We start from the raw sequence: 12,377 nt of genomic DNA, 5'->3' as shown, positions 1-12,377 counted from the left end.
AAATATATGGGTCAAAATCGCTAATTTAATGTACACTTTTGCAGTATTGAAGATAGCAGCTTGATATTTGGCATGCATGTGTATCTCATACAGCTGCACATTTTGAGTGGTGAAAGGTCAAGGTTATCATTCAGGGTCAAAGGTCAAATATATGGGGACATAGTGTTTCACCGACACATGGCTTGTTAATCATGGTTTTCATTTCACTCCTGGTTTTCAAAATCCATTGAAATTTCTGATTATTTGTTATTATTTGGTTCTATAACTGTTTGAATTGGCGCCTCATTGCAGGGCAGTGGAAAGACATTAGCATTTGGAATTCCTGTCCTGCATTTTATCTTGGAGCAGAAAAAGTTGGAGCTTGGTATGTTATTGTATTGCAGGTTCTTTGTGTAACTGTACTGTATTTTTGTCCTTATTGCTTAGTGATTTTTATCATATATTTTTATTGCCGCCCCTACCCCACCCCAGGAAAACCTTAAGGGAGGATAATATACCGGTACATAGCTGCATTATTTTCGGAGTTTTCCCCTTTGTAAAGTTTACTTCTAATTATTTTCTTGTTAACAAAATTATTACAAAAAATCGCTGATAAGTTGTGGGTTCTGTTTTTGTTCACAAGTATATTAAGGTTCACATTTTGTTTTACATGTTATTTGTTTTTCTGATATTGTATGATTTTGTGGATTAAGTGTTTCATACCCCGACTATAAATTCTTTAGTCATACACCTATGATATACAGCATGGCAGAGAATATTTCCTCTTGTTGGGTGACCCAATCAAAAGGACCGTTTATCTGTGTTGATTAAGAGTTGTTTCTGAATTATTTTTATAGTGAATATCACTCTAGTTCTTTTGATTCCTTGCAGAAAAGGATTCAGTGGACAGTGGCGCTGACAGTGGAGTGGACAGCATGATTGTTGACAGTGATAAAGACGATGGGGAAGTTTATCAGGTAGGTAGGGGGATTGTAGTTATTTAGGAAAAGGGGTGAGCTTCCTGTGATTTGTTTTGGGTCAAGTTGTGGGCCAAAACTCAGCTGCATCAAAATCTCAAAAAGAAGATGTTTTTCCCAACTGCATGTATGCCTTCCGAAAATTCCACATTTTAGGTTTCAAAACCGATTTTTTTTTTATGTATTACAACATTTAAAGCGAGATTATACAATTTTGTCAAATATTTATTATTTATATATATTGTGTAAAAAACTTATTAGACATATATATCAATATAAATTAAAATAAAAGTTAAGAAGAACATGTGCTGAAAAATGCGAAATAAGCCAGATATTTAATTCTGAAATCGAAAATGACTGTACAGTCGAATTCGCCAGCATGTTAATCATGCGTGTATGATGTGAATCTATATTTAGTTTAACAGTTCATTTTAAATTCCTGCAACGATATCTATTCATACGACACACAAACACTTACTAAAAAGACAAATGCTTCGGTTATTGTAGGAAAATATGTACGAAATATCTCCGTCATAATCAGCTTGGGGCGCTAATTTGTCTTTGCTGCATTTTACGAAATTCGTCTTCAATGTATATTTTTCTTGCCTATTTTGTGTTATTGTAACATATTTTATCAATATATTACAATGTAACACATATGAAAAATAGAAAAAAAATATTTAGCTATTATTTGCTTCCCCCTTCCCCACCTGTTTTGTCTTTTTTCATTGATTTGAGTCTTTTTTTATGCACTTGAACAGATGTGTATAGTTTCTGCTTTGTCTGTCTGTCAGTCCGTTTGCACTTTTAGGTTTCCACTCTCTAACTCAACCTGTTTTAATGTTACTGTCATCAAACTTGTGGAAAATGTTTATTAGCATTAGATTAAGGCTAAACACAATAGATTACCAGCTAAATCTTGCTACATGCATGTGCGTCATGTCCCTTTAAGATATGACTGAAAATATGGCTCTTTGATGAATCCTGCTCTGTAAGGTAACCAGTTTTCATTCTGATAGTCACCAATCCTTCTGAAAATGTTAATGAGAATAAAATAAGGGCAAATAACCAGCCAAATCTCACAAGACACATTTGGGTTATGGCCCATGAATTTTTCAAAATCATTCTTTGTGATGATTTCCACTCTCTCACTCAAACAGTTTTCGATTGATTACTACCAAACTTTCTGCAAATGTTAACAAACATAAAATGGAGGATCGTTTATTGACACTCAAACCTAAACCTTATGTCAATACATACTCCTGCCACTTAACTCAAGTGATTCAGCTCTTTCAGAACGTCACCTCTAGTAATATATACGTATACTATGGGATGATGGATGATGGAATGATGCAGAGCATTAGTGTACCTCAGACACTTATTGTTTTGGTTAAAATACTTTTAATGAAGATTTGTGTGAGCCTTACCATTTTCTACATGTTTTTATTGGCCATTTCAAGTTTACAAGCATACTGGATATATTGACAGGCAGTGAGTAGGGACAGCCAAAACTTGAAGCAAGATACTCACACAGAAATGGAGGAGGAAGAAGGAAGCAGTGAATCTGAGGAAGAAGAATTAGAAGAAATATCAGTATTTGTGAATTCTTTTATCAACATGCTTGTTTGTACATAAAGACCATACATAAATAGTCTTTTAAGTGACGAAATGCAATTTTGAGAGGATTCAGCATAGAATCACCTGAAAAATTGACTGCATTGTTTAATGGATTATTAACATGCTTAATATGAAAATTGTGTTAGTGACATGGTATTTTTTTCCAAAAACAAAGATATTTTTGTAGAAAAAAGTGTGTTCAATTATTTTAAATATGAAGTTAACAGAAATATGCAAATATGCACAAATAATTTGAAAGTTTTTGTCTTTAGGCGCATATGTAAATATTATCCAGGCGTTCTTATATATGCTAGGTTGGCGCTAAATTTTTTTAATTTGTATCCAAAATGCTTATTATAAATAAATGTCAGCTCAGTAGGTGTGAAAATATGCATTATTTAAGTATAAGTAACATAAATTTTAGTTGTCAATTTAAGAATTTAGTAGTCAATATGAGATTCATGTAGTATTTGGCTATTTTTGCCTCTGATAACGCTAACATATAATATCAGTATGTAAATATGTCATATTCTTGTATCAGGAGGATGGTAAAGGGTGTGTCCGAGTGGTCAAGGACGTGGACATGAGCTGGATAACCTCTGACCCTGCACCGATGGGTCAAGGTCATTTAGGGGTTACAACCCCACGAAGGTCGTACCCGCGGGCGTTGATCCTTGAGCCCACACGAGAGTTGGCCATCCAGGTTAAGAACCACCTTCAGGCTGTGGCCAAGTACACAGATGTGAAGGTATGGCAGTTCAGATATATAACGATCGACTGGTAACCAGCTCAAGGGGTGTGATTTTTTTCACCTTTCTGCTGATTTCCTCCTTTTCTATGTACAACTAATTTTACAAACAGTTATCAATTGTGCTTGATCTATATAAAAATGAAGTGTTAAGTTGAACTCTGTAAGGGGGGTAGGGCATTTTCCCCCCCTGAGGTGGTTCTTAAATCACACCCTTACTGCTCATACTTTTTCTGAGAAAGCTAGGCCTATATAAGAGGGTTACTAGTACTTAGTGCATGTACTATACAATATGCCAGTAGCTAACAATTGTTTTTCCACATAATATACAGGTTGAGAAAAGTCATTTCATGACTAATGCAACTGTTTCATCAAACTTAAATCATACATATAAATACAAGTTAAATACAAGTTAAGTTTACTGATTAAGTCCTGAAATGAGCATTTCTTTTTTCTGCTTTTACCTTTATTCTATTGCAGTGGAAAGAGTAATGTTACATTTTAACATTCAAAATTACACTATGTGAACAACATTACAGTCAATCTTGTATTAAGAGACCACTCAAGGGAGTTATCAAAAGTGGTCTCTTAATAAAATGGTCTTTAAATAAAAAAGGCCATTCTGGAAGAATGCTTACCCTCAATTTTAATCTATATGAAGGATAATCTCTTTTGTCAACAATGATTTGAACTTTTATAATATAATGAACATAAACACAATACATAAACAATATTTTACTTATAATGTATTTTATTTTTTCACTTATTATAAATTATCATTTATTATAAATGAATTGTGTGTACATATTTATTTGCAAAAACAACATAGACAAGGAAATATTTTTTGCGTTTTTTTTCACCTGACACATTATTTTCCATGTCTTCAAGCACCTCGGCTTTACGCTTAAGAATGTTCTGAATGTGAGTTTTACTCAAACTCCAAACTCATCTGTGATTTTATGTGCACTTTTACTCTTTGACAATTCCAAAACCCGAATTTTCTCGTTCAACGTAAACACTTTTCGTTTTGACATTTTAATTTCTGCATGTACGCTTAAGGAAATCTGAACTGATTATGATATATAATGAGCTGAAAAAATTAAAACACGTCAATTGAAAACAAACAAACAGACCTGATTGGAAAATTTGTTAAGTAAATAACAATGTGATTGGCTAACAAATATCTACTAATTAGCATAATTACAAATTGGTAATGTATGGATTTCCACAGATGTTGCCGATTAATAGTTTATTTTCCGCACTTCTCAGGAAATGTTTGTCGCATACAGTGCATTGTTTCTGCACCTGTTATCTATACTCAAGAAAAATCGGCGTTGTCTCTTCACGTTCCACATAGTAAATTATTTAAGCTGTAGACTGTGCGTAATACGTTCCTCTATTATAAAACTCAATAAATTGATACGCAGTCTACAACAATACCGGTCAGAACCGGTCAACGAGACAAAACATAATCATAATGGTTGGTGTGAAAGCAAAGCAGAGGTGTAACAGTACATCTTATCGGCTTAGATAAACAATTAACACGGATTTGCCCCTGAAAGATAAATAGATTAACCACTTTTACCTCCTAGTGGTCGCTTAATTCAAGATTCGGACATCAAAATACACAAAAATCAGCGGTCGCTGGTCGCGTAAGACAAAAGTCGCTTAATACAATATCATTATATAGCGAGAAAGCTCCGTGGGATTTCAAAATGGTGGCATAAGACAAAGGTCGCTTAATACAAGTGGTCGCATCCACAAGATTGACTGTATATGAAACACAGAACATACAGGTAGGTGATAATGAAAAAGAAGCAGTCTGCACAGGCTAATCAAGCACACTTAAACAAAACAATCCATTCGAAAGTGTTGTCCCTGATAAGCCTGTTCGGTCTGCATAGGCTAATCTTGAATGACTAAGCACATGTATTAAGCACCATTTTCCTACAGCAAGGCTTGTGTTTTTCAGATAGCAGCAATAGTAGGGGGCCTGGCTCTTGAGAAGCAGAGGAGGATCCTCAAGAAGTGTCCGGATGTGATTGTGGCCACCCCTGGAAGACTGTGGGAGCTGGTGCAAGAGGTACTGACCATCCTGTCTTGTAGTGACCATCCTTTCTTGTAGTAAAACTCCTGTCTTGTGGTGACCATCCTGTCTTGTGAACATCCTGTCTTGAAGTAATACTCCTGTCCTGTAGTGACCATCCTGTCTTGTAGTGACCATCCTGTCTTGGACCATTCTGTCTTCTGACCAATCACATCTTGTTGAATGCGCTAACATTTTATGTTTGGCTACCTTTTATTGCAAATGCATTTTCTAGTGAAAGATCTTTTTACACAAATGGCACAATATGCTGCTTAATAGTTGCAGGATGGAATGAATGTCCAGTCTGCAGGCATTTGTCCTATGCCTTGCTTAATCAAAGTAATTTCGTAGTGTAACACTTGTAATTCAGGTCTTTAAGGATAGTGTTTTCGTTTGCAATTTATTATTTACAAAAATGTATACAATTTCATACAACTCTCACAGTTTTCTTACAAGTCCAGATGGACAAAAGGGAGAAGCAATAGGGAGCAGGCCACATCACCCTGCTATTGCACTCTTCATCTTTCTGAATTAAAATATGAGCCTTGCCTTTAGGAATCAGGGCTTGATGCATGTGCATAAATTGTCACCCTAGATAAGCCCGTGCAGTCTTCACAGGCTATTCAATGAAGACACTGCGCTTGTTTAGTATTTGTTCTATAAATGGAAGTCTCTTCTCAGCAAAAATCTACAAAAATCTACGAAAATCAACAAAAAAACAAAAAAAAAAAAAAAAAAAAATGTGGAAAGTGTTGTCCTTGAGTGGCCTATTTGAAGGGCCGACACTTTGCAATAAGCCCAGTTTTCTCTTAATCTCTACCAGGGTGAGGTGTACCTATCAGAGGTGGAGAAGACGCCCCATGTGGTGGTGGACGAGGCAGACAGGATGATAGAGAAGGGACACTTTGAGGAGCTCTCTAAATTGCTCGAGAAGATGAAACGGTATGCTAATGTGGTTAGGACTTTTGTTGTTAAGCTGTTTAGACCTGCCCTTTATTCATGAGATCATTCTAAGACTTATGTCCACAAATAAAGAATATTCTTTAAACTAGAATATTCCAATAGTCAAATACAGATCAATATGACATGGAATTTAACACGTCTAATTACATGGGTAATCTAGTACAATTTACTTATGATTTAAGCAACATTTTTAGCCTGAATATATTCATATGCTGAACATATTTTTCTTGGATCTAAGTTCATTCTTAAGTCTAAAAATACAATGGTGACCTGGCCACTTTTGAGAACAGCAGCTTTTGATAGAAGTAGAGATTTTGATAGGACTAGAAGTGTTCAAGTTTTAAAAGACGAAGTGTTTATAATAAGCCATGTTAAGGATTGGCAGGTTTAGAACAAAACATTTTGCAATGGTGGCCCATCCTCTGTGATGGTGTCTCAATACACTCTGTACAGAAGACATTATATTTTTTTTTTAATTGATAGGCGCAGGATATATTTTGTACAGATCATTTGCTATTCGGTCCCAACAAATGTTTATACTTGGAATGGAAAAATGTACCTTAACTTTTGGTTTTGTTAACTTAATTTTTGCTTTTTTATGTCCCCCACTATAGTAGTGGGGGACATATTGTTTTTGCCCTGTCTGTTGGTTGGTCTGTTGGTTGGTTGGTTTGCGCCAACTTTAACACTTTGCAATAACTTTTGCTATATTAAATATAGAAACTTGATATTTGGCATGCATGTGTATCTCATGGAGCTGAAAATTTTGAGTGGTGGAAGGTCAAGGTCAAGGTCATCCTTCAAGGTCAGAGGTCAAATATATGTGGCCAAAATCGCTCATTTTATGAATACTTTTACAATATTGAAGATAGCAACTTGATATTTGGATTGCCTGTGTATCTCATGGAGCTGCACATTTTGAGTGGTGAAAGGTCAAGGTCAAGGTCATCCTTCAAGGTCAGAGGTCAAATATATGTGGCCCAAATCGCTTATTTTATGAATACTTTTGCAATATTGAAGATAGCAACTTGATATTTGGCATGCATGTGTAACTTATGGAGCTGCACATTTTGAGTGGTTAAAGGTCAAGGTCATCCTTCAAGGTCAGAGGTCAAATATATGTGGCCCAAATTCCTTTATTTTATGAATACTTTTGAAATATTGAAGATAGCAACTTGATATTTGGCATGCATGTGTATCTCATCGAGCTGCACAATTTGAGTGGTGAAAGGTCAGGGTCAAGTTCATCCTTCAAGGTCAAATATATGGGTCAAAATTGCTCATGTAATGTAACTTCTGCAATATTGAAGCTATCAATTTTATATTTGACATGCATGTGTATCTCATGGAGCTGCACATTTTGAGTGGTGAAGGGTCAAGGTCAAGGTCATCCTTCAAGGTCAAATGTCATATAGGGGGACATTGTTTTTCACAAACACATCTTGTTTTATTAATGGCTTTATATATTGATGGTTGTATTATTAAATGGTTAATTTACACTGCGCCACTTTTGCTATTGGATTTTTTGACAATTGACTGCACTGAATTGTTTTTCAAGAGTTTGCGTGCAATTGATAGTGTTAGTGCATTACAAGAAATATCAAGAAGTTAATTTACTTTTTCCTTCATTGACATATATCTTCTGATGTATCTTCTGTTAAATTACTTGGCAATGTTAGCATTCGGTCATGTAAACTATACTCCTTTCAGCTGAATTTTTTCTTTTCTAAGCAAAAATAGTTTGATAAACTGTTAACTTTGCAAAAAGTGTCATCCCAGATAGCCTGTGCATTTCACACAAGCAAGTCAGATACGACACTTCCTGCTTTTATGTTATTTTTCTTTTCTAAGAAGTTCCTTTTTATGTCCCCCACCAACTATAGTGGGGGACATATTGTTTTTGCCCTGTCTGTTGGTCTGTTTGCTCCAACTTTAACATTTGCAATAACTTTTTCAATATTCAAGATAGCAACTTGATATTTCGCATGCATGTGTATCTCATGGAGCTGCGCATTTTGAGTGGTGAAAGGTCAAGGTCATCCTTCAAGGTCAGAGGTCAAATATATGTGGCCAAAATCGCTCATTTTATGAATACTTTTACAATATTGAAGATAGCAACTTGATATTTCGCATGCATGTGTATCTCATGGAGCCGCACATTTTGAGTGGTGAAGGTCAAGGTCATCCTTCGAGGTCAGAGGTCAAATATATGTGGCCAAAATCGCTCATTTTATTAATACTTTGGCAATATTGAAGATACCAACTTGATATTTGGCATGCATGTGTATCTCATGGAGCCTTACCTTTTGAGTGGTGAAAGGTCAAGGTCATCCTTCAAGGTCAGAGGTCAAGTATATGTGGCCAAAATCGCTCATTTTATGAATACTTTGGCAATATTGAAGATACCAACTTGATATTTGGCATGCATGTGTATCTAATGAAGCCGCACATTTTGAGTGGTGAAAGGTCAAGGTCATCCTTCAAGGTCAAAGGTCAAACAAACAAAAAACAATTCAAAGCGGCGCAGAAGGGGACATAGTGTTTCTGACAAACACATTTCTTGTTTTCGAAAAAACAGTTCAGACAGAAATTGTTGTCCCTGATAACCCTTTGCAGACTGCATAGGCTAAACTGGGATAGCGTCTTTACGCACATGCATTAAGCCCCATTAAATGCCTTAACTGTACCACATGCTGACTGCAGGGAAGGTAATAGTGAGACTCGCCACACGTACGTGTTCTCTGCCACTCTCACACTGATACACACCGGGCCACAGAGGGTCCTGCAGAAACGCAAGAAAAAAATGGACGAGAAGACGAAACTTAGTAAGGCATATATATGTATCAGTAATTATAATCTAATCATTATACTGTGTTTTGCCAATTATCTTTTTGAATCTCTAATTATTGTAAGTAGAGCAGTTGAATTAACACAACTTGTCAATATATGTTTACATTGGTTTCATTTTATCATGGGATGTAAAATGTAAATAATTTCATAACTGAACAGTGTTTTGCCAATCATCTATATTTGTCCCAATTTAATGCCAGTGAAGCAGTTGTATGGAAAAAAAATATAATCAATATGTGTTTTCAATCAGCGATTTATTTATTTCTTTATAAAGTATTGGAAAATGGCAACTTCCCAATCAAGGAAAAACTACAAATTTCCCTATTACCGTCTGAAAAGATCCCAATTTAAGGCTTCCAAATATATGTACATATATATATATATATATATATATATATATATATATATATATATATATATATATATATATATATATATAAATGTAATAATTTTTTTGTCAATTGTATCATTAGTTTCTTAATGTAAAGCAATATAATTGTACATGTGACAATCTTTATTTAAAAATATCACCCAATGAATGTTATTTGATCTGTCGGATTTACTGAATGAACAAGATGCAAGAGTAAACAACAATACTATGGTTGAGACAGTCATATATTTAGTTTAAAAAAGGTATGAAATTAAATCAATTTGTAAAATATTATTCTATATTATTCAATATAAGTTATTTATGTTATTATGCTTAGTTATCGGCCATGAGCCTTTCTTTTACACTATATGTAAACGACTAGATGGGGTAACGACGTAGCAATACACCTGACCAACCATCTAAACTGTGGTGATCAGGGAACAGCAGTCACCTGTTGAACAGCCATCACTTTGGCCATTTCCCTTAACTGACGGCTGTTCTCAGTTTTGACTGTGTATATTCATCAAAATCAAACAAGGACATTCAACTTGTTTCCTTAATCCTCTTAAGGCCTCTAGTAAAACTGTAAAATTGTGTCACAATTATCAGTCATTTTGGGGACTTTTTCCTAAAAATATTAGGCATTGTTTGAGTCTCTCAGTCATTTCATAAAATTCTAAATCGTTTAGGAAGTAAGGTGAAATTTCTGGTTTCACAGAATTGCTCTAACATATATGTTATGTTAGGTGTGAGTTTGTTCATATAAGCGTATTATGCTGAGATGTTTTAAATTTTTGGATTGGTAAAGACGTTGATTTAAAGAAATTATTTTACTTATATTAAATTTGATATTTAATTGGGGGGGGGGATTCATGTGAGTCAAAAGTTCATTTTTAACAACATTGACTTGCATGTTGTGTAAAATCGTGGTTACGATTAAAACATTATTCATAACAGTTGGAAAAAAATTACTGAAATTAAGCATGGATATAAAGTCAGTGAAGTGAACATGTTTTATGAGGATAAAACATACACATCAAGGATTTCATTTTTGGCAGAATTGTGCTTTATGCTGCAAGCATATTGGAATCACTTCACTTTAGCAAATTATCTGCCATGCATCATCTTCATGCAAATGTTACCAGAAAGCTAAAGGAATAATATATTTTGCATGCTACAGATTGTGTTCAATGGCATAATATGTGACTAAAATGAATACTAAGAAACATTTACAGAGAAATAATTGCAACTTCTGTCACATTCATATGAATGCTGCATTCTGATTGGATAATTTGTTCACATTACCAGTTTTTCATTTTCCGATGAACCCACTTCGTATGCAAATTTAAACATGAATAATTAATGGCACTACTTTCTGGTCATAAACAAGTTGCCAAAATGACGTTATGTTTTGCGCGAAACTTAATGGCGTTGTTTTTTATTGGTCAATCACACTTAAACAAAACAATCCGCCGACATTTATGCAAATTAGACGTAATTTTCCCGACAGTTCATACACCGATTAAATGCAGAAAAATGCTATTCAATTCTTAAGTAATATGCACAAACAAAATATTTCTGTGCTTCAGTATTGTGACCCCTAAAAGTAACATCTGACCTCTTAAATTTTCAAGCCAAGGGTCATTTCACTCTTCTGACATTGTTTTTCAAAATATACTGACATCTCTGACACATTATTATCCTGTGCAGTATATCTCATGAAGAAGATGGGACTGAAGCACAAGCCGAAGGTGGTGGACCTGACCACCAAGATGGGGACCGTGGACTCATTGACGGAGGCCAGGATCAACTGCACCAAGGAGGAAAAGGTACAGGAAAACAGGGCTTAAAGCATGTGCGTAAAGTGTCATCCCAGGTAAGCCTGTGTCAGGGACAACACTTTATGCTGATATGGGGGGACAGCAATGGACTGACTAACAGAGGCTAGGATCAACTTCTCCAAGGAAAAATGGTACACATGCAGAATTATTGGAGTGTTTAGGTAGAAGGGTGAGTTGTCTAAATATTGGATAATGTAAAGAAAGATCTATGTGGGTGTGGCATGCTGCTTATAATTGAAAATTGAACCAAGCTAATGAAATCCTCTTATAATTTGATAAATCAGGGGAATTTGTTGTATCACACTTGAAAATAAGATTTAAAAGCATTTACTATTAATTTGCCATTTCATATTTCAAATATTTCCAAGATATATCAAAAATTTTCACCAAGAGGGGGGGCAAAAAAGACCCACACTCTGGTGTTTCACTCTAAAAAATTTCCCCAGTCTTTTTAACAGATTCTAATGAGGGTGGAACGTGCCGTCCCTGATTTGCCTGTGCACATTGCACAGGCTAATATGGGACAACACTTTACACACCATTGCACCTATTTCCTGGCCCCTCTTCAGGACATCTACCTGTACTACTTCCTGAAGCAGTACCCCGGTCGGACTCTGGTGTTTGCCAACAGCAAGGACTGCATACGCAGGCTAGTGTCTCTGTTTGGGCTCCTGCAGTGCCAGCCCCTGCCGCTACACGCCGACATGCACCAGAGACAACGACTGAAAAACCTCGACAGGTTCACAGGTGGGGTGTGCTTATCTCTAAGTTATATGTGACTTATGTTTTCATTATTATTTTTGCTTAAGATTCATTGTATTTGTTTTAGCTTGATTGTATTAAATTTTGATAGTTTTTCACTTGGGATGTAGATCTAATTCTCCAAGTTTGATTATACTTATTTTGTATGTTTTTCAGATTATTTTTTTGTTTTATTTTAAAACAT

At 35.2% G+C, this 12,377-nt stretch overlaps 1 protein-coding gene across 1 annotated transcript in view; it reads left to right on the top strand.

Annotated features, from left to right (window-relative positions):
- Positions 1-12,377, top strand: part of LOC127862765 (ATP-dependent RNA helicase DDX24-like) — a 34,829-nt gene that overhangs the window by 7,441 nt on the left and 15,011 nt on the right. Inside the window, exons 5-13 of the mRNA XM_052402019.1 lie at positions 292-364; positions 871-956; positions 2,445-2,549; positions 3,115-3,321; positions 5,294-5,404; positions 6,231-6,349; positions 9,074-9,195; positions 11,301-11,419; positions 12,001-12,178. Of these exons, the coding sequence (XP_052257979.1) occupies positions 292-364; positions 871-956; positions 2,445-2,549; positions 3,115-3,321; positions 5,294-5,404; positions 6,231-6,349; positions 9,074-9,195; positions 11,301-11,419; positions 12,001-12,178 (1,120 nt within the window). The remainder of the gene's footprint in view (positions 1-291; positions 365-870; positions 957-2,444; positions 2,550-3,114; positions 3,322-5,293; positions 5,405-6,230; positions 6,350-9,073; positions 9,196-11,300; positions 11,420-12,000; positions 12,179-12,377) is intronic.

This window comes from Dreissena polymorpha, chromosome 16, assembly GCF_020536995.1.
Source record: "Dreissena polymorpha isolate Duluth1 chromosome 16, UMN_Dpol_1.0, whole genome shotgun sequence".
In the NCBI taxonomy this organism is placed as follows: domain Eukaryota; kingdom Metazoa; phylum Mollusca; class Bivalvia; order Myida; family Dreissenidae; genus Dreissena; species Dreissena polymorpha.
Note: the sequence above shows the minus strand (reverse complement) of the source record. Positions and strands in the feature narration are given on the sequence as shown.